We start from the raw sequence: 24551 nt of genomic DNA, 5'->3' as shown, positions 1-24551 counted from the left end.
AACGCCAAAGGGATGACACAGTCAGCCATTGCAAAAGAAGTTGGTCGTTCCAAATCTATGATTTCTCGAATATTGCAGGCTTACAGTGACATTACTTCATTCAAGTCCCCCAAAAAGGCTAGTTGTCCATGTAAGACAAATGCACAAGAAGACAGGATAATGCAGAGACTCTCAATGGCGAATGGGTTCAACACTGCAGCTGGAATTGCTTGCCACTTTAGCGCTAAACAGGGTAAGAAGGTTTAAAGGCCAAAGTATACTTCGGTAATTACTTACTTCATTTTCGTCATCAGGACGTCTTGGGGATAACCGCACACTCCGTCCGCGTGCAGGCAAGTTTTTGAGTCTGCATAGATGGTGTGTGTACAACAGCGTATGTGCAAGAAAAAGGCAGCAGAGACGCAAGAATCCAAACAATTGTACTGTGCATATGTCGAACTTGGCAATCCACAGTCATTTGCGGATGATTATACTTTGAAAGCGGTGCGGATGCGAAATGTGAAGTATACCCGGGCCTCAAGAGAAGTCAGACTGAAAGCGCTTTAGTGATGAGAGCAAGTTCAATTTATTTGGGTCTGATGGGAAACGATCTGTTCTGTGTCAAACTGAGGAAAGACTGAAGCCTAAGTACGTGAAGAAGTCAGTAAAAGGTGGAGGAGGATGTGTCATGATTTGAGGGATGTTTTCTGCAGCAGGATTTGGGCCTCTAATCTACACGGCAGGGTGAATGCAAATATTTTTCAGAGCCTCCTTTAGCAATGGTACAATCCCTGCATACGTTGCATACAGTGCCTTCCCTGCATGCATCACCCAATCAGCCTGCAATTTTCAAGACAGTGCCCCCGTCACACTGCAAAACAGGAAAAGCAGTTCCTTGGGGGCAAAAACATTGAAATAATGGCCAGGCCAGTGTCCTGGTCTAAACCTGATATAAAAATCTCTGGAAAATCCTTGGCAACAGTTTTGACTAAAAAACCCACTACAGTTACCGAACTATGAAAGAAACAAGAAGAGTGGACCAAGATCACACCAGCGCATGCTTAGAAACTGTCAGATGTGCTGAAGTCATTCAAAGCTTCTAAATTCTGACAGCTGTAGCACTCCAAAATTTTGGTTGTAATCTTTTGTGCTACAGTGGTTACTGTTCTCTAATTTTGATCACTGTGTTTTCCACAAAATAATGTTGTTTTTTTTGTTGCCGAACAGTGGTATACCCACAGCTAATATTCCTTCAGATTTTGAGTGATGAACATTAACAATATTTAAAAAAAAAAAAAAATCAAGTGTTTTTAGATTTTTCTCTAATTTTGATCTCCACTGTACAGGAATAATCTGACATTAAAGGAGAAGTCCACTTCCAAAACAAAGATTTACAGATAATGTACTCACACCATTGTCATCCAAGATGTTCATGTCTTTCTTTCTGCAGTCGTAAAGAAATTATGTTGAGGAAAACATTTCAGGACATACCCTAACTCTCATGAACCGGAAAAAAAACAGTCCAGGCAGAGTACGACAAGACGAGCGTTTGGCATTAAAAAGTACATAAATTGTATTATTTTTATGAAAATAACCAATCGTTACTCTAGATAAGACACTTCTTTCTCGGCTGGGATCATTTACAACCGCATTTGGGATCATTTGAAGCCGCATTTAAACTACATTTTGGAATTTCAAAATCGAGGCATCATATCAGTCCATTATATGGAGAAAATGCTGAAATGTTTTCCTCAAAAAACATTGTTTCTTTACAACTGAAGAAAGAAAGACATGAACATCTTGGATGACAAGGGGGTGAGTACATTATGTGTGAATCTTTGTTTTGGAAGTGGACTTCTCCTTTAATTAGATCTCAAACAAATACATTTGCAGAAGTTATTGCTCAACCACTTGTGTGACATCATTAACGACAGTTGTATATTGGTGAACAACAACTATATGTGGTTCAAACAACTGATGCATGACAGTTACTACAGTTAATTTTTCCAAAGATACATCCTGCTATGGTGGTTAAGGGGCGAATTACATTGTTGTATGGGAAACGCAGCACAGAGCAGACTTACGCGCCATTCACGCAGGACATGGTGTTGTATTGACTGCTTTTTTTTTTTTTTTTAAACATCTTTTTCAGTGAGCACGTTTACATGCACACCAGTAAGCTGATAACTCACAAATATCAGCTTATTAAAATAACCAGGTTTCCCCGTTTACATGCACCTCAGTAACCTGACAATGCAAGTAAGCTGCGTTTACATTACTTTATTAATAAATCAGGTTATTTCAGTGACGTCAAAATATAATCATGACTCCCAGTATTACATATGTTTGTCAGTTGTGGTGTTAAAAAAGCTTGCAACATGTCAGCGTGAAACTTACAGCTCATATTATTCACTCATGCAGTTATAAATACAGCGTTTTGACTAAACCATTTCTACTTTTTTCTGCACAAGATGAGAACACATCATTTTCTGAGTCATGAAAGTCTGCTTTTGTTAAATTTCCTTCTTTACTGCAAAGCATTTGCTCTGTCTAGATGCACTTAAGTCTGCACTAACGATGCATTCCTGTCACGTATCAGACATGCGCACTTCAATAAGCCAACAGTAAGCGGGTTATTGCATTTACAGCTCGCGCAAAATCGGGGTAAGAGGCAAAAAACTACCTGTATCGACCATGCTTACGCTGATTATGACCTTACTACGATAAAAGAAAACGGGTTACCATCATGGGGGGGGACAGGTGGGACCTCTCCCCACCACTTTTTGCCAGGGTCGATATTGTCCCCACCACTTTTTTTGAACATCTCGCAGCTCAGACATACTAATGGTGTTAACATTTGTTTCTGTTAATTAAGATGTGATCTGGCACTGGAAACTGTTGTTTTTGAAATCATGCTGAACGTTTTTTGCGATGTTATTAGTGACGGAACGTTCTCAATGAGGCTCGTGTTCAGTGTTCAACGGTGAGCGCCTCAAAGATCGCTTAAAGGAGAAGTCCACTTCCAAAACAAAGATTCACATATAATGTACTCACCCCCTTGTCATCCAAGATGTTCATGTCTTTCTTTCTTTAGTCGTAAAGAAATTATGTTTTTTGAGGAAAACATTTCAGCATTTTTCTCCACTGATATGGTGCTCCGATTTTGAACTTCCAAAATGCAGTTTAAATGCGGGTTCAAACGATCCCAATGCGGTTGTAAACGATCCCAGCTGAGGAATAAGGGCCTTATCTAGTGAAACGATAAACGATAAACGATAAACAAAATACAATTTAAATACTTTTTACAGTTAGGGTATGTCGAAAAACTCCAATCGTATTTTCTCCCTCAACTTCAAAAATTATTTCAAAATCATCCAACATTGCTGCAGAAGTACAGACCCAGTCTTTGCAAAGTGAACATGCAAAGAAGATCAAACACCCTTAACAAAAAAGGTAAAACAGAGATATAGGATGATTTTGAAGTTGAGGGAGAACATGAGATGGGAGTTTTTTCGAAATACCCTAACTGTCACGAACAGGAAAAAAACAGTTTAGGCAGAGTGAGACAAGACAGGCGTTTGACATTAAAAAGTATATAAATTGTATTATTTTTTATTAGATAAGACCCTTTACAACCGCATTTGGGCTCGTTTGAAGCTGCATTTAAACTGCATTATGGAAGTTAAAAATCGGGGCACCATATCAGTCCTTTATATGGAGAAAAATGCTGAAATGTTTTCCTCAGAAAACATAATTTCTTTATGTGAATCTTTGTTTTGGAAGTGGACTTCTCCTTTAATGATGTTGCTGAGACTGATTACTGATGAGCATATTTGATTTTAATAAGAGAAAAAAGTAATGCGAGGGCAGATTAGAACCCAAAACCTCTAACGCACCTGATGAAAGTTCTACCACTAGACTTTTTGAGAATACAAATAATTCATGTGTATCTATGTATTTATTCACTGACATGAATTATCTCCATGCTAATAATACATATTATTAGAGTACACGTAAGAATAAAACTATCACATTAAAAATTAGTTCTGTGTCAGGGGTGTCAAACTCCAGTCCTGGAGGGCTGCAGCCCTGCAGAGATTAGATGCAACCCTAATTAAACACACCTGATCCAACTAATCAAGTCCTTCAGGCTTTATTTAAAACTGCATAGTATGTGTGTTCGAGCAAGGTTGGAACAAAACTCTGCAGGGCTGCGGCACTCCAGGAACTGAGTTTGACACCCCTGTTCTATGTCAATACATTAACCGCACCCCCCCCCAAACACACACTCCTGTCCCACCCAATTTTTAAAACAAAGTTACGCCACTGGTTACCGCGTTTACATGACCACATGCGTTTTCGGGTTGTTAAGCATAATCGGCTTAAGAACATGCGTGTAAACGCGCTCTGTGTCTTGTGATTTTTTTTTTTTTTTTTTTTTTTTAAGACACGTCTTGAGCACTGGGTGTCTCCTGCACTGTTACTTGTGATCCAACTTGCTGTTTTTAAATCAAAAACATGTATTATGTGAAAGGCATTACTTCTGAAGAGTTAAATATAGTAATTAAAACTTGTATTGCTCCTTAGGTAGGAAAATTGCCTCTTACGTAATTTACATATGAGCCAAGGGGTATCATTGTTTTAATTTTTTTTGCATTATTGTTTTGAATTAATAGCACTAAAAATACTGTGCGTGTGTATGAATGGAGAAGAACTTTTTTTAGTCCAGTTTTCACTGATAGTGTTACATAAAGATGCTGAAATTTCTGTATTGCATGCAGTTGCAAGCAACAGTTGCACGGCAATGCAGCAAAAATACTGGTGCAATCAGTTGTGTAATCATAATGCATTTATGCATCATCTCATTTATCATGAAAAACACCTGCAGAGAATCTGGCTGTGCTGACTAATCTCTCCGTTTCATCTTTCTTAGTCTCTGCGACTGTCTTACTCTGTCATTCTTTCTTTTTTGCTCTCTTTCATCTCCTTTGCTCCATCTCTTTTGCACTTTGTCTCTCTCGGTGTGACAGACAGTGTTTGTAATTGGGTGTCTGCTCTGTTGGGCAGACAGCTGTAGCCCTGTGAGGCTGCTGTCATGTCAGAGCTCTGAGATGCATATCACAGCATGAAGGAGAAACCACAACACCAACATCACAGCAGACATAAACCATGTCACTTTCACACAGTAGACATAAACCATGTCACCTTCACCACATGCACATCATCCATGGGACAAGACGAGATCAGACTCACTGTATGTAATGAAGGCAAAAGTACTTGACACAAGTAGGGTGTTCTTAAAAGATCAGTTCACCCAAAAATGAAAATTCTGTCATTACTTACTCACCCTCATGTTGTTCCTAACCCGTAAGACATCCGCTCATCTTTGGAACACAAATTAAGATATTTTTGATGAAATCCAAGAGCTTTATTTCAAGAAAACACAAACATTTAGCAACAAAACGATGGTGAAATAATCAACGACATAATTTTTTTTAATTTGTATGTGAACTATCCCTTTAAAATGATGGAAAAATTCAGAGTAGTAGACCTTCATGAGGATTATCACTGTGCTTTAGTCATTCAGGACTTTAGGCTGATGTTTCTTTTGATTGAACTTAATGAAGAACAGGGAGAATCAACTATCACAACTCTTCATCCTCTAATTAAGCTTTAATGTTCTGCAGTACTGTGCTCTCCTGGAGATAAGCGCAGAGAGTCTGCAGGGACAATCTTGTCAGTTAGACCTGGACCGGACCTCTCACAGAAGTGTTCTCACCGCAGTCACATGCTGATTTACACCACTGACAACACAGACTGTGGGAATGTGAGAGAGGCAGCTTTCCCTCTGAGCCAGCATGCTGTTGTGTGACTACGTGTATATTTCTGAATGTTTCTGTCCCTCTTTTGTCTCTCAGATGGCTACACCACAGATGACATCGAGTTCTACTGGCAGGGAGGAAGTTCGGTGACGGGGGTGGACAATATTGAGCTGCCGCAATTCTCTATTATTGATTATAAAACACTGTCTAAGAAAGCGGTGTTTGCTACAGGTACAGTGCGCTCCCTGCATGTTCATGAGATGAATAGACTTTCTTTTGAGATGAGTCAGCCCTCCTCTGTCCTTCAAAAATACTGTATGCCAAGATTACCTTCAGTTCACATCAGTTAAAAAATGAGTCATTCAAGTATTTGTTAGCACAGAAAAATTATCATTATCAAAGAAATTATGCAGTTAACTGCTACATAAAATCTGGTCCAATTTAGAGCTTGTTCTCGTCAAGACCCACCCACTTAGACAGGAATCTGACTGACTGACATGTGAAATGACCAAACACAATGTATACTGTGTGCACTAGAGTCAGAAAGTCAGATTTTTTTTTTTTGAAAGAAATTAAAGGATTAGTTCACTCCTGAATTAATATTTCCTGTTAATTTACCCCCCCTCCCCCATGTCATCTAAGATGGTTATGTCTTTGTTTTTCATTTGAAAAGAAATTAAGGTTTTTGAGAAAAACATTCCAGGATTTTTTCTCCATATAGTGGACTTCAATGGGAGCCAGTGGCTTGAAGGTCCAAATTGCAGTTTTAATGCAGCTTCAAAGGGCTTTACACGATCCCAGCCAAGGAATAAAGGTCTTGTCTGGTTTTCTTTTTAATAAACACTTCTTAACCACAAATGCTCGTCTTGCACTAGCTTTGGGATGCGTGTCTGTGACTTCACGCATTACGTAATCATGTTGGATACGTCACATGCCGTGAGTACTTCATCAGTATATTTCGGTTCAAAAAGGTAGGGTAGGCCGAAAAACTCCCATCTCATTTTCTCCTCCAACTTTAAAATTGTCCAACAGTGTTTTTCCTTTTTTTGTAGAGGGAGTTTGACTTTTTTTGCATGTTTGATTTGTAAACACTGGGTCAGTACTTTTGCCTACGCCACGCGTGACCTTTCCAACTTGACTATGTAATGCGTAATGTCGTGCTAGTGCAAGATGAGCATTTGTGGTTAAAAAGTAATGGTCAATCATTTCACTAGATAATTCCTTGGCTGGGATCGTGTAGAGCCCTTTGATGCTGCATTGAAACTGCAATTTGGACCTTAAACCCGCTGATCCCCATTGAAGTCCATTATATGTAGAAAAATCCAGGAACATTTTCCTCAAAAACCTTAATTTCTTTTCGACTGAAGAAAGAAAGACAAACATCATAGGGGTGAGTAAATTATCAAGAAATTTTAATTCTGGAGTAAACTAATCCTATAATACTTTTATTCAGCAAGGATGTTACAAATTATTTCTATTTCAAATAAATTCTGTTGGTTTGAACTTTGTTTAATAAAGAATCCTGAAAAAATATTCTTGTTTTCATTAAAATATTAAGCACCAAATCAGCATATTAGAATGATTTCTGAAGGATCATGTGACTGTGAATACTTGAGTAATGGCTGCTGAAAATTCAGCTTTGCCATCACAGGAATAAATTACATTTTAAAATATATTCAAATAGTAAACAGTTAAATATTAATACTATTTCACAATGTTACTGCTTTACTGTATTTTTGATCAAATCTTACTGTATTGAAACTTTTAAATGATAGTGTACTGTAAGGTTTCCCATGTGAATGTGTTTTTGTGTACCACACTGACAGTACTTTCATTTCTCACTTTCAGGGTCATATCCTCGTCTGTCTCTCAGTTTTAAACTGAAGAGAAACATTGGATATTTCATCCTGCAGACCTACATGCCTTCAACCTTGATCACCATCCTGTCCTGGGTCTCTTTCTGGATCAACTATGATGCTTCTGCTGCAAGAGTTGCGCTAGGTTTGTGTGTGTGTTTTTTTTTTTTTTATATGAGGTCACTCAGTGCTTCATACCATCTGAAAACACACACATTTGTTGGACTTTCTCTTCACCTCACTATTCCAGTACTTCTTAAAGGGAACCCCAGGTATTAAGACTTGTATGGCTTAATATAACATAAATGATGTCTCTTAATGAAATATATAGTAGATAACCCATGAAAGATTTACATTCCTGAAAAAATCCTTTTTACATATTTTGGACAATGGGGAGTGCTATTATTTGGATGACGTCAAATGGTTGCACTACCTGTTGTTATTTACCACAACACAACTTGGAAAATTAAATACTGATATGATGCCACATTAGTAGACCACAGCTGCTGAAAGAGCTTACAAATGGCAGAGACAAGAAATGCTAGATGCCATCCTGGCAGGATGTAAACATGCTGACGCTTGTCATGACGCCGTAGCCACTGAATAGGTTTCTCAGTGCTGATTTCACTCGATATCTGGGGGCATTTAGAAAAATCGATGATACGCCATTTGGTTTAAGCATACGCTTATATCCATCGGCACCTGTAAGCTCTTTCAGTAGCTGTGGTCATCGTATCAGTATTTCATTTTCTAAGTTGTGTTGTGGTAAAAAAGCAACAGTTGGCACCAGTAGCCCAGAGAGTGGAACCATTTGACATCCTCTAAATAATGAAGCCTTCCATAGTCCAAAATATGTGTAAACCAGAGGTTGCGCTAGACTTTAACATTGTCCGTCATTTACAGGACGACAGTGCAGTGTTTAAAAACAAACAAAGATTTTAATAGATTCTAATTTTTGTGAACCAAAATCGATTCTTAAATCACAATTGATCTTTTGGTCTATGTTGTTTTCAGTTTATGAATAAACAGTACATAGTGCGTCTTCCTTCCAAAAATAGGCTAAGCTTTGTGTTACTTTTGATATAAAACAAAGTCTTAGATTTCAAATTCTGTCAATTTCATTAGGATATTCAAGCAATAAATACCGTTTTGGCACTCTTCAGTGTGGAGTGATGGATCGTTGTAGCTTCTGCAGGGCTCTCAAGTTTTGGAAGAAGTTTGGAGTGAGATTACTGTTAGGGGAGAAGCCACTCAAATATTTGCAGCAGCGGCCCCTCGGCCCCACACAATTCTCTTTTTTTTTTTAGAAGTTACATTTTATCTATTGTTCAAAATTGACCAGCACAAAATTGGAATTTTATCAACTGGTAAATCTGATAAAACTCAAATTAATGGAAATAAAATAAAAGGTTTTTATATATTTCAGAAATACAGATCAAAGATAAAAAGAAATTTGGCCCCAAACGAACCAACATAACAGCAGCGCTCAATACTGTACACACACAGTAGGATTGCAGAACTTGCCCTCTGCATGTAGCCTATGTAAAGCTGTGCGTTTCAGCATTCCAGCTTATGAATGGCTTTTTTTATTGCAAGTGTTTTTTGCACATTTTGATGTCTTGATGATAGTGGTAGGGCCTTGAACTTAACTAGAGTAGCTAGTAATGGAATTATGTAATTTAATAACAAATGTAACTAATTTGTTACAGTTACTGAAAAGCAATGTACAGTTAAAACACAGTTACTTATGAAAATGTTAACGATTACAAAGGGGATTACATCTAAATATTTTCACACATTTACAGATTTGATTTCCCAAATTGCACTGACTGCTCTAAAATATGAGACACCAGTGTTTCAGGAGTTTAGGACATAGAACAGAACACATGCTTATTTGATAACTGTTTATTTCCAATTTGGGTTTATTGTATATGCTTTATTTTTTTTTAAGATTAACTGTTTTTTTGTTAGTTTTTTTTTTGTTTTGTTTTTTTGTTTTGTTTTGTTTTTTGTTTGTCCAAGGCATTGTTAGATGGCAGTGTTTCCAGTCAAAGCCATGCAAGGATTTTATTTAAAAAATGGTATCATAGCTATTAAACTACATCTTATCATTTTAAAAATCTGTATTTAACCTCAGAATGATCTCAAAGTAAAAAGAGATGCTAAAGTCTGATTTTGTGGTGGCTGTGCTTTAAAATTAAAGTATAATGATCATAATTCAAGTGATGAAGGATTTCATAGGTCTCACAGTAATTATTGTCCAGTACTACTGTAAGGTTAAACTTGCCTGCTTTAAAAGTTTAAAAAGGATTAACAGCTGAAAACATTCCATAGAATTTTAAAAAAGTAATCAAATGTAAGCAGTTGCATTACTTCTAAAGCACTTGAAGTAGTTACACTACTTATTACATTTTAAATAGGGTAACTTGTAATCTGTAACCTATTAAATTTTCAAAATAACCTTGCCAACAATGTTGATACATTTAATGTATTTCTGAAATATATATAAATTATTTGGATGATAATTAATTTGTTTTACCAATTTTATTGGTAATATACCAGATTTACCAATTATCTAGTGCTTTCCTTAGTGTTCAGTAGCCAAAACTTAGTTAAAGCTGTTGGAGAGCTAATAATCTTGCAAGAATTTGGCTATATTTCCAAACATCAGCTCTAACTATCTTTGATCACAGGCAACTGATTTTGTCCAGGAATCGTAAAATAAAGAAAAAAAACAGAAGGGGTTACCTACTGCATTAATTTTGTTAGTTTTTAGAAAATACAAAGGGCAACGTGCACTCCGTGACCGCAACGCGACCACCGCCTCAACTGCACAAAACGCTTCCACTGGGAGAGAAAGCGGCAGCCCCGTGACCGAGAATTCCAGTTTGCCGCGTCCAGTGTGTGCGCGTCCATGTTGCCTAGTGACGAACGTTACTGTACCGGGATCACGTAATTTACCCAAAAACAAAAAATTCTAATTTCTGATATTTGCTGGTAGGTGGCATTTAACTGTCAACAAGACAGCAATGAACTCCCCCTGCGAGCCTGCGCCTCGTCCACTAACATTATATAGCGGGATAAGTTTTGCCTTACTTCTCAGAGTGAGAAATACAAGGTGTGCGTGAGAGCGCGTGAACTGGTTGAAATGCGTGTGTCTCACGGTGAATGCGTGAGACTTGAGAGCCCTGCTTCTGTGTACTGTACTATAGCGTCTGTGTGTAATCAAACGCATAGGAAAACATTCATGACAGTTCCGTTTTTGTTCTGGATCCCCTGCTCTGCTGCCACACTGGAGCGCACTCACCACCAACTGGACAGGGGTGGAAATTACAACTACAATTTTACAATAGATCACTCTCAGTGTAATCTGTCAAAATAACGGACGGTCTTCAGATTTTTCTGTCACTGATTAAAAAAAAAAAAAAACTGTCAATGACAGACAATTTTCAGTTAACGTGACCTCTGGTGTAAACATAAATCTTGCATGGGTTTTCCACTACATATTTCAGTAAGAGATAATTTATGTAATATTAAACCATACAAGTCTAAATACCCAAAATTCCTTTTAAATTTACTTTTGATGTCAGTCAATTTCAAAGTAAGCTTTTTAAACATTGTAATTCTGACTCTCTTTAGGAATCACCACCGTCCTGACTATGACCACAATCAACACTCATCTAAGGGAGACTTTACCCAAGATCCCTTATGTCAAAGCCATAGACATCTATCTGATGGGCTGCTTTGTCTTTGTGTTCCTGGCCTTGCTCGAGTATGCCTTCGTCAACTACATATTCTTTGGCCGTGGTCCACATTTGCAGAAGAAAGTGGCAGAAAAGGCTGCAAAAAGCAACGAGAAGAGTCGATTGGAGAGTAGCAAAGTTCAGGTGGGTTTTTGACCTGTTCTGTATTTACTTCTTAAATATCTTTTTGTGTCGTCATCTAAATCTCACTTTAAAGGGATAGTTCAGCAAAAAAAAAATCAAGTTCTGTCATTATTTCCACTTGTTCCAAACATGTATGCGTTTCTTTCTTCAGTTGATGGCAGCCATTAACTTGAAGTTAATGGCTCCCATCAATTGTTTGGTTACAAACATACTTCAAAATATTTTATTTTGTGTTCAAGAGAAGAAATGAAGTCATATAGGTTTGGAATAGAAGTAGAGAGTAAATGATGACAGAATTTTCATTTTTGGGTGAACTGTCCCTTTAAGCTAATCTTAAAACATTAATAGTTTGGTAGCACTGTTAAATGAATCTTTATCACATCTGAAAATGAATATCTACTTTCATTTTGTACATTATAATGCCTAAATTCACTTGTAGCATTTTAGTTTTAGATTTATTTATAATATATTCAGACAAAATAGTGCAAATAATAATATAAGACATAAGGAAATAATGTATGTATCTTTAAATTCTATTTAAGTTTTATGTATAAACCTTTTTGTGAGAAGAATCACTAGATTACCTCTTACTGTTCTTTGCTCATATTCTTTTTTTATTTGCATCTTTCTTCTGTTAAAGGTTGATGTCCATGGAAACATTCCCTTGACAAACCTTGACCTGCGTCTTAGTGGAGCAGAGATGTTAGGCGCTCTTGGGGACCCGAGGAACACCATGTTCTCTTATGATAGTGCCAGCATCCAATACCGTAAGCCCCTTACAGGTCGGGACCTCTACGGCCGGCCCACCGCCTCTGTCGAGAGGCCAATGGCACGGAAAAAGAGCCGCCTTAGGAGGCGAGCGGCTCAGCTAAAGGTGAAGATTCCAGACCTGACAGACGTAAACGCCATTGACAAGTGGTCACGTGTCATCTTTCCCATCACCTACACCTTCTTCAACTTAGTATACTGGCTGTATTATGTCCACTAGGGAGCAGCACTGACTCGGCCCAGCCATTCACACATCAGGTCAGGCTCTCTTACCCTCCTTGTGGTTTTGACTGTCAGTCAGACAGGAGGAAGAGGTGCATTCTGTAGGTAGCACTTCTCTGTAAATTATTCAACTATAAAGAATATATCATATAAATCTATGTTATAATTTTTAAATAAGAAAAAATAAGCTAAAACAACTACCCAACTTTTAAAGCTGTTTAATGTAGATTATGTCATAAATATTAGTTTAAAACTGTCACTGGATTTTTGCACTTTGCCTCTGTAGGATCAGTTTCACTGACTGCAGAAGCTTCACAATGGGGAGGAAAAAAGGCTTTTCTAGAAGACGACTGTCCTGCAGCTGTATGTCCGACTTGAATCTTTAAAACAGCATTTTGGAAGTTGTTTTCATCATCTGTTTTGCATATATGGAGGAATGAAGGTCTGTAGGGATGTTCTTGGTTTATTACAACCTCTATTGACAACATCTGTGGTATACATTTCATTACCACAGATCATTTGAACTCATCCCTCAGGTTTTATAATATATTGTAATTTTGAAAGGAATTACAAATTACTTTTACCTGGTACTTTTGTACTCTCAAAGCATTATTCCTTTGTTTTACAATAAAGCAAGCATTTAGGTTTTTTAGAAATCCAATTTTCAGTCTAGTAAAAATGTTTCTGTTTGAGGTCAGTATGACCTCGGCAAAAGATTACAAAGATTAGTAAAAGGCTTTGAAGAGTCAGCCTAATTCTGTTCAGTATTTGTGGCATTAGTATTCACTTGTGGTTACAGTAAGACATTTACAATGGAAGTACATAAAGGGATAGTCCACCAAAAAAGTACAATTCTGTCATTAATTACTCACCCTCGTGTCGTTCCAAACCCATAAGACCTTTGTTCATCTTCACAACACAAATTAAGATATTTTTCATGAAGAGAATGAAGTCCTTATTTTTGTTTTCTTTCTGCACTCTCTTCTGCTTCATATAATTAAGGTTGAACCACAGATGTCATATGGACTATATAGATCTATAATAATAGATGTCCTTACTATCTTTCTGGGCCTTGATCGTGGTAGTTGTGTTGCTGTCTATGCAGGGTAAGAAAGCTCTTGGATTTCATCAAAAATGTCTTCATTTGTGTTCTGAAGATGACTTAATTAATGACAGAATTTAAATTTTTTGGGTGAACTATCCCTTTAATTAACCTATAACGGTAGTCTCTTAAAAAAGTAATTTTATAATTCGTTGATTGAAAACCTAGAACATTCCTTTAAAAACAAGACCTTCATAGTATGTTTAGGTTATCCATGAAAGCCTTGCCCCAGTTTAGACACATCACATACTGTAGATTAAACCTGTCTTAGTAAGACTTTAGCAACTCCGCTACCAAGAAATGGGCGAAAGAGGTCATCTTTTGGGTTACAGTATTTATAGGGATTGGTTAAGAATACGCTTCAAAAAATATTGTCTGCAGCTCTTGTGTGTCTATATGTAACACACCTGTTCTCTATTATCAAATGTAGTGCCCGGAACAGATTTTCTTACATCAGCATGACAACACATGATGACAAGCAGGATGTGAGTTTAAAGTCCACACAGTATGTAAATTTGTACATTAAAACATATCAGGTATTGAAAGATGAATGATGTCATCATGTTTTTCTGTACTTTTTCTTATAAACCAACAAATTCTGCAGATTTCATTCACAGCAGCAGTTGAATTTTATACTGTAAAGCCCAATATACAGGTGAGTAAAAAAGTTTTCACCCCCTTTTCAGAATCATTCAAAATGTTAATTATTTTACCAAAATAAGAGGGATCATACAAAATGCATGGTATTGTTTATTACTGATCTGAATAAGATATTTCACATAAAAGATGTTCACATATAGTCCACAAGAGAAAATAGTTGGATTTATAAAAATGACCCTGTTCAAAAGTTTACACACACTTGATTCTTAATACGGTGTTGTTTCCTGAATGATCCACAGCTGTGTTTTTTGTTTAGTGATAGTTGTTTATGAGTCCCTTGTTTGTCCTGAACAGTTAAACTGTTTTTCAGAAAAGGTCTCACAAAATTCATTGGTTTTCCAGCATTTTTGTTTGAACCCTTTCCAACAATGACTGTATGATTCTGAGATCCATCTTTTCACACTGAGTACAACTGAGGGACTCGTACGCAACTATTACAAAAGGTTCAAATGCTCACTGATGCTCCAGAAGGAAAATAACCATGCATTAGGAGCCAAAGAATTTGTGGCACCTGAAGGATTTTTCTGAAGAGCAGCAGGCAGTTTAACTGTTCAGGACAAACAAGGGACTCATGAACAACTTTCACTAAACAAAAAACACAGCTGTGGATCATTCAGGCAGCAACACAGTATTAGGAATAAAGGGGATGTAAAGTTTTTGTCATTTTTATACATTCAGCTGTTATTTTCTCTTGTTGACTATATGTAAACATCTTTCATGTGAAATATCTTATTCAGGTCAGTACTAAATAAACAATAACATGCATTTTATTGTATGATCCCATGTATGATCCCTCTTATTTTAGTCAAATAATTAACATTTTGAATGATTCTGAAAGGAGGGTGTAAACTTTTGACCTCAACTGTATAAATTCATTAGCAAGAGGTTAAAAGACAAAAATGGTTCCAGGATGCGATATATTAGCTCCTATTTTTCAGTATTTGACTCAGCATTCCTTACACTATTGCAATCAAAATGTAGCTATGATTTTAGATCTGGGCATTGTTTTAGGGATGTAGTACTAAATATTTATATAGTAAGTGACTTCACAGTATTTACCTTACACATTTGCATTTAGCTTTAAACTGCTATTCACTGTGAGTTATTCAGTATAATAACCAAGCTCACCAAAACGCAGATAGGACTTAATAACAAATTAGATTTTTCTTCTTTATGGCTGAACTTGTGCCTTTTAAGAAAAAAAAATCATGTATTTTACAGGGTTTAACATACAACAGCAGAGTAGAAATATTCTGAATGGATTTCCACTTTTCTATAGAACAAATAATACTTAAGGGTACCACACGTAATCAAAATTAAAGGTACTTTCAAGGGCTTTTCCAATGCCCTGCATTAATATTCCGTATAATATTATAAATATATAAGATGTGTTTGGCATGTAAATACATTGCTTGCATTGCAACACTTTTTGTTTCAGTGACAATCTGACTGGGACGTGAGCTGCTCAGTTTGTCGTCCAGGAGTGAATTAACTTTACGAAATTCTCTTAATTAAAGAGATCTCAAGAGCGGCAACATAAAAACGAAGCATTTTCACACGCTCCAGCCAGAATCAGCATGAATACACAAACATGTACACATAAAAGTACTTATATTTAACTTTTGATAGGCCATTTGTCACACATGGTGTTTTGGCTTGGGATGCCTACAACAGCAAATGCCAAAAAAAGGAAAAGTATTTTTAACGCAGTATCCTATTATATGTGTGTGATTTCTGTAATTGCACTCATGCTATTGGCCAGATGTGGAGTGTGTTGAAGGAGAATGTATTGCCACTGAATGAGACAAGGTGCTTGTATTTGAGTTTATGTGTTTAAGCATAGGACTGCAACCATGGTTGTTCTTAAGGATACTTTATTTTAAATCATAGACATTTTGAATGAATTCAAATAAAATATCTCACCAAGCATAATGTGAAGAGCTGATTTTTGTACTTGATTGCTTCATGTTGCATTAACCCATGGCATTTTTTTTTATTTTGTGAGCTTGGAAGTCTAATAATCAATAATGAACACTGAATTTACTGGGGAAAGAATAAAAAAAGGTTAATTGTTCTCATAAACTAATCGCCTTTGGCTCTTCAGGAAATGGAAGTATTAAGATGATCTGACAGTAATGAAGACAAAATCCCATTCATGCTACAAACTTGATTTAATTCACTTTAACACATGCAGGCTGGACATCTAAGCTTTAACCTATTAATCGGGATTATAATGAGTCATGTCTCACATGATCTCATAAAAAAGTCAACATGACAAAACATGATAACAAACAGCATGTGAGTTTAAAGTCCACACACCAGTATGTACATTTGTACAATAAAACACATCAGGTATTGAAAGATGTCATCATGTTTTCCTGTACTTTTTCTTAAACCAACAAATCCTGCATGTTTCATTCATAGCAGCAGTTGAATTTTGTACTGTACAGCTCAATATATAAAATCCAGATTCATTATCAAGAGGTTGAAAGACAAAAATGGTTTCAGGAAATGATATATTAGAAGATCTTTGTACTTGATTGCTTTGTTGTTGCATTACCACATGGCATTAGTGTGTTTGTGAGCTGGGAAGTCTAATAATCAATGATGGACACTGGGGAATTAGTGAGAAAAGGTTTAATACTTTTTACAAACCAATTGCCCTTGTGCAGCCATATTGGAGATACTCAGATGTAAACAATAGCATGAATTGCTCGATCAATGTACTACTGAATACGTTTTTCCGCTAATTTATTTTGTCTAAACCATGGAAAAAAATGTGTGGAAGCTGCTAAATCATATAGAGAAGGACTCGATGAGCTGGAAAGGGCGCAGTATTAAAAGTTTAGTTCACTTCCAGAACGAAAATTTACAGGTAATGTACTCACTCCCTTGTCATCCAAGATGTTCATGTCTTTCTTTCTTCAGTCGTAAAGAAATTATGTTTTTTGAAGAAAACATTTCAGGATTTCTCTCCATGTAGTGGACTTCTACGGTGCCCCCAAATTTGAACTTGTAAAATGCAGCTTTAAAGGGCTTTAAACGATCCCAACCGAGGAATAAGGGTTTTATCTAGCGAAACAATCAGTTTTACAATTTCTATACTTTTTAACCTCAAACACTCTCGTCTAGCTCTTTGGGAACTTTTTTTTTCTTTTTCGGTCATAACAGTTAGGGTACGTCTAAAAACTCCCGTCTGATTTTCTTCTCCAACTTCAAAAACATCCTATATCACTGTTTTACCTTTTTTGTAAAGGGTGTTTGCTCTTCTTCGCATGTTCACTTTTTAAAATTTGGGTTGTTACTTCTGCAGCAATGTAGGACGATTTTGAAGTTGGAGGAGAAAATGAGACGGGAGTTTTTTGACGTACCCTAACTGTCACGACCGGACACAGATCCAGACCAGACAAGCATTTGAGGAAATGTATATAAATTGTAATAAAAAAATCCTTGGCTGGGATGGTTTAGAGCTCTTTGAAGCTGCATTTTTGAAGTTCAGACTCAGGGGCACCATAGAAGTCCATTACATGGAGAGAAATCCTGAAATGTTTTCCTCAAAAAACATAATTTCTTTACGACTGAAGAAAGAAAGACATGAGCATCTTGGATGACAAGGGGGTGAGTACATTATCTCTAAATTTTTGTTCTGGAAGTGAACTTATCGTTTAATTTAGATATTTCACCTACGTTGACCGGAAATGATAAGAACAAACATGAATGTTGTCAAGATTCTTGCTCTGGAAATCCTGGTTCAGTTTGGCCAACCACAAACACCCTTTGTTTTTGACACTCTACTCCTTGATTTGTTAAAACTTTTGGCAGTCTATAGTACTCCAAATGTTTTTCCCGGTCCGACCGATTAGTACAGCTCAAAACATGACAATAATTGACCATTTTCAGCCGCAATAATCAGCAAAATATGCGAGTTTCATTCCATATTGAATGTGGCATTGTTTACGTTCAATATGGCCTATTGATGGCACGTCATGAAAACATCCTATTAGGAAGATCTGACAGTAATGAAGACAAAATCATATTCATACTACAAACTTGATTTAATTCACTTCAACATGAGCAGACTGCACATCTAAGCTTTAACCTATTAATCAGGATTACAAGTGAGTCATGTGTCACATGATCGCATGAAAAAGTCTGGGGGTTTCTGGGTTTTGTCATTATGTTGACTTGTACTGGCAAAAAAAGGAACTCACCACTTATCAGTGTTTTCAGTTACTTTATTTAGAAAGGCAACCTTTGGGGTGTGAAACCAAAATGCATTTGCATTTCATGGAGAATTGAAAGCAAGATCTGTGGCAGGCATTTAGCTTTTCACTGTACAAAAGCCTCAAAACGACTCTACCACCAGTAGAGTCATCTGTAGTCCATACTGATGGAGCTTGAATAATAATATTCAGTCCTTTATGAACACCTCAGGTAGAGACGCCAGGTTCCCGGTTCTGTCCGTAAGATTTCTGTCTGCCCACATGCAGGCATTGTCTTATAATACAGACTTCAGAAATCCTCTGTTTGAAAGTATGATGGCACAGAACCATCTTTGTAAGGAAATGCACTGGTTGGCATCTTCATTTCAACTGCAACACAACCTAGAATAGGACACAAAATGCCAGGAGAGTTAAGTGTAGTACCACTTTTGTTTATTTACAGTATATTACCTTTTAACATCTTACCTGATTAAAACTCAACTTCAGTCCTTTAACATCTTGTAAAGTGAAAACCGTTGCTTCCAGCCAAAATACAGTCTATATCCATAACAACATGTCCACCAGTGAAAAAGTCCATACCCTGTTGTCTCTTCACTTTAAAATCTACTAACATGTTTGTTTAGAACATGTTTGTTTTCGCTTGTAAACAGTGCTTGATCTGTGCATATTTCTCCCCTGATTCTGACAACTTTCTCATTAAAGAAAGCAATAATATAGACAGAGGACTCGTATTTTGGCCAAAAGCAATGGTTTGAAAATAAAAATGGCTTAATGATAGATTAGTTTCTATCAAAAACAGATTTTCACTGAAATCATGTGGATGATTGTGATGTATTTATCAGCTGTTTGGACTCTCATTCTGACGGCACCCATTCACTGCAGAAGATCCATTGGTGGGCAACTGATGTAATGCTAGATTTCTTCAAATCTGTTCTGACTAACAAACTCATCTACATCTTGGATGGCCTGAGAGTGAGTAATTTTTTAGCAAATTATCATTTTTAGGTGAACTATTCCTTTAACCATTACCTTATTAGCAGCCTCTAGTGCAGTGATGAGAGTGTGCAGCTCCTCTTTGTTCATTTCTACATTCACCGATCTCTCAATTCCATTCTCCTTCAGGTCCAGACTGAGATTTAGCAGAGGAGTGTTTAAAGCTGACAGCGTGTCGCTGGATAGTGCCAGCTAGAGTGAGATGGAAGGAAAGGGAAGAGGAAGTAAGAAAGCAACTAACAAATGGAAAAATCAATAGCTGATCTTATCACTATGATTAATGCATGTGTGTATGTATGTGTTTGGTGCACCTTTAACTGCCAGTTGAAGTCCTGTAGCTGTGTACTTGAGATGCCATTGGTTCGGTCCACCAAAGCATGTCTGATCTCATCAAACCTGGACCGCACACACTGGAGAACAGCCTCAGCGCGGGGCGCGTCCAAATCACTCAGCAGCTCCTGGATCTTCAGACGTGTGCAAAATAATCAATCTCACAAATTAGACATGTGACCCTGGACCACAAAACCAGTCCTAAGTAGCTTGGGTATATTTGTAGCAATAGCCAAAAATAAACTGTATGGGTCAAAATGATCAATTCTACCATAAATATATCAAAACCTAATTTTTGATTAGTAATATGCATTGCTAAGAACTTAATTTGGACAACTTTGAAGGAGATCTTCTCAATATTTAGATTTTTTGTAACCTCAGATTCCAGATTTGCAAACAGGTGTATCTTGGCCAAATATTGTACTATCCTAACAAACCATACATTAATGGAAACCTTATTCATTTTTAATGTATAATTCTCAGTATTAAAAAACTGACCCTTATGACTGGTTTTGTGGTCCTGGGTCACATATGTCTGGTCAGATTCTCATTTACTCACCTCTTGATCTGAACAGCCCCTTCCTACAGCAAAGCGGATGAGAGAGGAGAGAGTGTTCATTAACTCCACCCATTCTGTCAGACTCCACCGTTCACCGTAATCTGTTCGCCTCGGACCGCTCCGGCCGCACACCCCATCCACCACTCTGTGTATGAGCTTACAACCCAAAGATCAAGTTGAATTCAGTGTTCAAAGTCAAATTAGTAAAGCTTCTAATATATTCTGTTCATTTAGGCTAATTCTCTAAACTCTGTTTTCAACCAGGGGTTTGTAGACTGATATTTAAAACATGTAGAATTTATTTATTTTTAGATTTTATCAAAAATAAAAAATAAAAATACAAACGTTTTATAAATTTAAATATTTAAAATGTAGTTTATAATTTATAAACGTAAGCAAACACTTTTAGATCATTCATCATGGCTGATACTAGCATAAAATGGTTATTAAATGTGTAGTAAAAGTTATTGTTATTAACTTATGATATTATAGATACAAAGAATGGAGCTTTTTTGTTTTAGGGGTCCCTGGTGTTGACAAAGTTTGGGTGAGGGGCCCCTACAAGTATTTTTTATAAAAATAACTTTATTAAATCTCTTAAAATAATAAACAAGCTTTATAACCACTAAACACAACAAATCCAAGTAATAAAGAGGAAATTGCATTTCTATTTCAACTGTTTTAAAGATTGAAATGCAATTGCATTCAAGTGATTTTTTAAAATGCCACATTACTTGGAACAACTTTAAGGGTCAGTAATAGTCCTGCTTTACATGTTGGTAGATAAACAACAGATGAACTTACCAAAAAGTACCATTTATAATATATAATAATAGTACCAATTGTAATACATTTGCTCTCCTCCAAACATTGTAAGACTCTTTTATAAACAGTTATTACAAGCCAGAAATGAAATGTACATCTAAATCGGTATCTGACTTAAATTTAAATTTGTTTCCACCAAGTAAACGGTTTAAATTAAGCAACAACTTGAGTAAAACGCAATATTATTACTAACAGCACGGCTGTTCTCATTCTGATGGCTACTAATGTGTGAACAGACTTACTGCATCTATTTGTGCATATGTATTATTTGACAAACAGTATTATGTGTAGGAAACAGCTGCTACTTACTTTAGGACATTCTCCAGATGGTAGTTTTTCGAGCAATTTTATCATTATGTTATCAGTCAGTCGTCTTCCTCAGCGACGATGATGTCAGCTGATCGATCGTCACGTGACTTCATCCTCTGTCGCGTCTCTTTAGATGTTGCGCTGCACACTGTTGCTGTACTCTGGGATTTATTAATAAAACATTGTACATATTAATTATTATGTAAAATTCTAACGAGCTAGTTCAACGTTACGACATTTACACATTATGATCAACTTAAAAAGACAACCGGAAGTAGTCCGTCATACGATTTCAAATTAAAAGTTCAAATGATAAATTAACAGTAAATGTAATAACTGTCTAGGTTTGTACATATATATGATATACATTTTAAATTAAAGCCAGATTTAAAATAAGTATTTATTTGGACACACTTAAACTAAAACTTTTTTTAAAAAGACAGATTTTGTACAAAGTTGTTCCCACATCATAAAACAAAAAGACTAAATTCAGTCTTCGTTCCGAGATGTAATATACAGAAATTATATATTTTAATGGAAATTCGTTGGAAGTGCTGGTAATTAATTACAGTTATACAGTTATACAGTTATACGTCCAAGTAAAATGTTTATGTTTTTGTTTCGATTCCCAAAGCGTGTGGCACAAAGAGAAACTTGTGGGTGTATGTGTATTGGCTGTGGGACATGACCATTGAGCACTGAGGATCCTCACAACTAGGCGTGCTCATGCCATTATCTGATGCAGGAAAAAAGTTCTCCGATGTAGGTCACTGTAAACCATATAACCGTTAAATATACAAACAGAAAAGCTAATGCATTAATCCTACAGGAGCTTGCTCTAAAATGTGGCAAAGTCCATGACTCGACGGTAAGTTTAAGGCTTTGTTATCTTAAATATGCACTGGCTGCTCCCTTGTTTCCCATCCAGGCGCCTCAATCCTGACGGGGTGCTTTAAGAAGTGCATGCATGTATATCTTGGGCCATAAAGCCGATATGATCATTTTATGATTTAACCCCTTTTTTATCTGCATTCATTCGAGGTCACATACACATCTATTGTGCACACTTCGTGGGTGTCTGTTGATGTGTTTCCGGATGTGTAAAACTCTTTTTAAAAGCAAAATTGGAAGCGTCAGAATATTTTCATCACGATCTTTTCGCGTCTTATGAGTAGCACGTGATATGCTGCTGTGTAAATGTTAGCGACCGCAGCTTACATGTGTTATGCGGTTTATTTATTGGCTAAACTAAATTATCAAGGTGAATTACTTGTATCGAATGTGTATGTTTTTGCTGTTTCATGAATTGATTTAATCTACATAATATAATAATATTGTTTATTTGTTTAAATTTGTATTGTAAGACTGTTAAATGCCAGGTTCAGTTGTGACAACTGACCGTGTCATGTGTCAGCATGCGTGTAACATGGAACGTGCACTTATTTCCTGAATAATGAATGTGTAATTAGTAGCTTCCAATAGTGTTTTGCCAGTCTTTCTCAGTTTTTGAACAGTAAGATTTTTTTTTTTTTTTTTTTTTAAAGAAGTCTCTTCTGCTCACCAAGCCTGCATTTATTTGATCCAACATACTGCAAAAGCAGTAATATTGTTAAATATTTTCACTATTTAAAATAGCTGCATTCTATTTGAATACATTTTAAAATGTAATTTATTCCTGTGATCAAAGCTGAATTTTCAGCAACATTACTCCAGTCTTCAGTGTCACATGATCATTCAGAAAATCGTTCTCTAATTCTAAGCAGTTGAGTAATTTTATTTTCATTATTCATTATTACGTTAATGAATAGAAAGATCCAAAGATCAGCAGTGCTGATCTTCTGTTTTAGCATTTTCTGATTCAGCATTAATCTGAAATTAAAAGATTTTGTAACATTATTAGAAATGATAGAAATGAATACTTTTATTTAGCAAGGATGCTTTAACTGATCAAGTGATGGTAAAGACATTTATGATGTTAGAAATGATTTCTATTTCAGATAAATGCTGTTCTTCTGAACTTTCTATTCATCAGAGAAACATGAAAAAATCTGCTCAGCTGTTTTCAACATAATAATAATAACATGTTTTCTGAGCAGCAAATCAGAACATTAGAATGAGTTTGAAGGATCGTGTGACTGGAGTAATGATGCTAAAAATTCAGCTTTGAAATCACATTACATTTTTAAAGATATTTGAATAGAAAACAGTTATTTAATAAGTTATTTAGTAGTAAATTTTGAAATATTAGTAAATATTTCAAAATTTTACTTTTTTTTGTGTACTTTGGATAAAATAAATGCAGGCTTAGTGAGCCGAAGAGACTTCTTTAAAAAACATTAAAAATCTTACTGTTCAAAAACTTTTGACTGGTAGTGTATACTCTAAAAAGCCTGCAGTAATGCATTTTAATACATGTATTTCTACAGCCTCTAAATGATCAGGATGAAAAAAAAACTTGTTTTACATGGTTTACTACATGCCTTAACTGATTATTGATTAAGCTTTTGAATAAAATAATTAAGTTCAAGTCATATTTGAAGATGTACAATCACTGGACTAAAGCAACTTAGGTGTACTTGATTATCCATACATTATTTAAAAAAAATATGTTAAAATATATGTTCTATGTTAGTTAAGCTAGATAAAGTCTTCATCTAATGCTTATTTACATCAATTTTTTTGTTCCGTTTGTTTCTTTCACATAACCAGTTAAATAAAACATCTGTGGTCATCTGTTAACTGCTTACTGTGTTTTTATATAGTTGTTTTCTTGTCTTAGAGTGACATTTTTCTCCTTCATTTTGGTTTTTGTCACTCTGGCAGTATGTCTATGTGAAATATAAGATAGTTCATCTGAAACTAATCAAACACTTCTTCCTCTTCCCATGTTATGGGGAAGTATAAGGTTGACTTGAAAATGGTATTAGCTACAGGCACAACTTCTGCCTTTTAGTTTGTCACAAGCTAAACCCGTTCAACAGGTTTCATGCTTTAAAAAGAAATGGCAGGTTAAAAA

The 24551-nt window shown here is 36.0% G+C and overlaps 2 protein-coding genes across 6 annotated transcripts in view; one reads left to right on the top strand and one right to left on the bottom strand.

Moving 5' to 3' along the window:
• Positions 1 to 15868, top strand: part of gabrb1 (gamma-aminobutyric acid type A receptor subunit beta1) — a 40184-nt gene extending 24316 nt beyond the window's left edge. The window contains exons 6-10 of one of the 5 annotated variants that reach the window (XR_007828947.1): positions 5898 to 6032; positions 7650 to 7802; positions 11297 to 11544; positions 12185 to 12635; positions 12821 to 15868. Coding sequence is in view for 3 of the 5 variants with exons in the window: in XM_051126016.1 (XP_050981973.1) it covers positions 5898 to 6032; positions 7650 to 7802; positions 11297 to 11544; positions 12185 to 12532 (884 nt within the window). In the remaining 2 variants the exon portion in view is untranslated. Of the gene's footprint in view, positions 1 to 5897; positions 6033 to 7649; positions 7803 to 11296; positions 11545 to 12184 lie in introns of all 5 variants that reach the window. The other 4 variants (XR_007828948.1, XM_051126017.1, XM_051126016.1 and 1 more) reach the window with 4 other exon arrangements.
• Positions 15869 to 18510: 2642 nt separating this feature from the next.
• Positions 18511 to 21784, bottom strand: commd8 (COMM domain containing 8). The gene is made up of 5 exons (XM_051125220.1): positions 21536 to 21784; positions 20402 to 20557; positions 19824 to 19976; positions 19549 to 19704; positions 18511 to 18900 (listed from the first exon to the last, which is right to left on the bottom strand). The coding sequence occupies exons 1-5, from the start codon at positions 21578 to 21580 to the stop codon at positions 18880 to 18882; spliced, it is 531 nt and encodes a 176-aa protein (XP_050981177.1). The 5' UTR covers positions 21581 to 21784; the 3' UTR covers positions 18511 to 18879.
• Positions 21785 to 24551: the final 2767 nt, after the last annotated feature.

This window comes from Labeo rohita, chromosome 13 (genome assembly GCF_022985175.1).
Source record: "Labeo rohita strain BAU-BD-2019 chromosome 13, IGBB_LRoh.1.0, whole genome shotgun sequence".
Lineage (NCBI taxonomy): Eukaryota > Metazoa > Chordata > Actinopteri > Cypriniformes > Cyprinidae > Labeo > Labeo rohita.
This window is presented reverse-complemented; position numbering and strand designations above follow the sequence as displayed.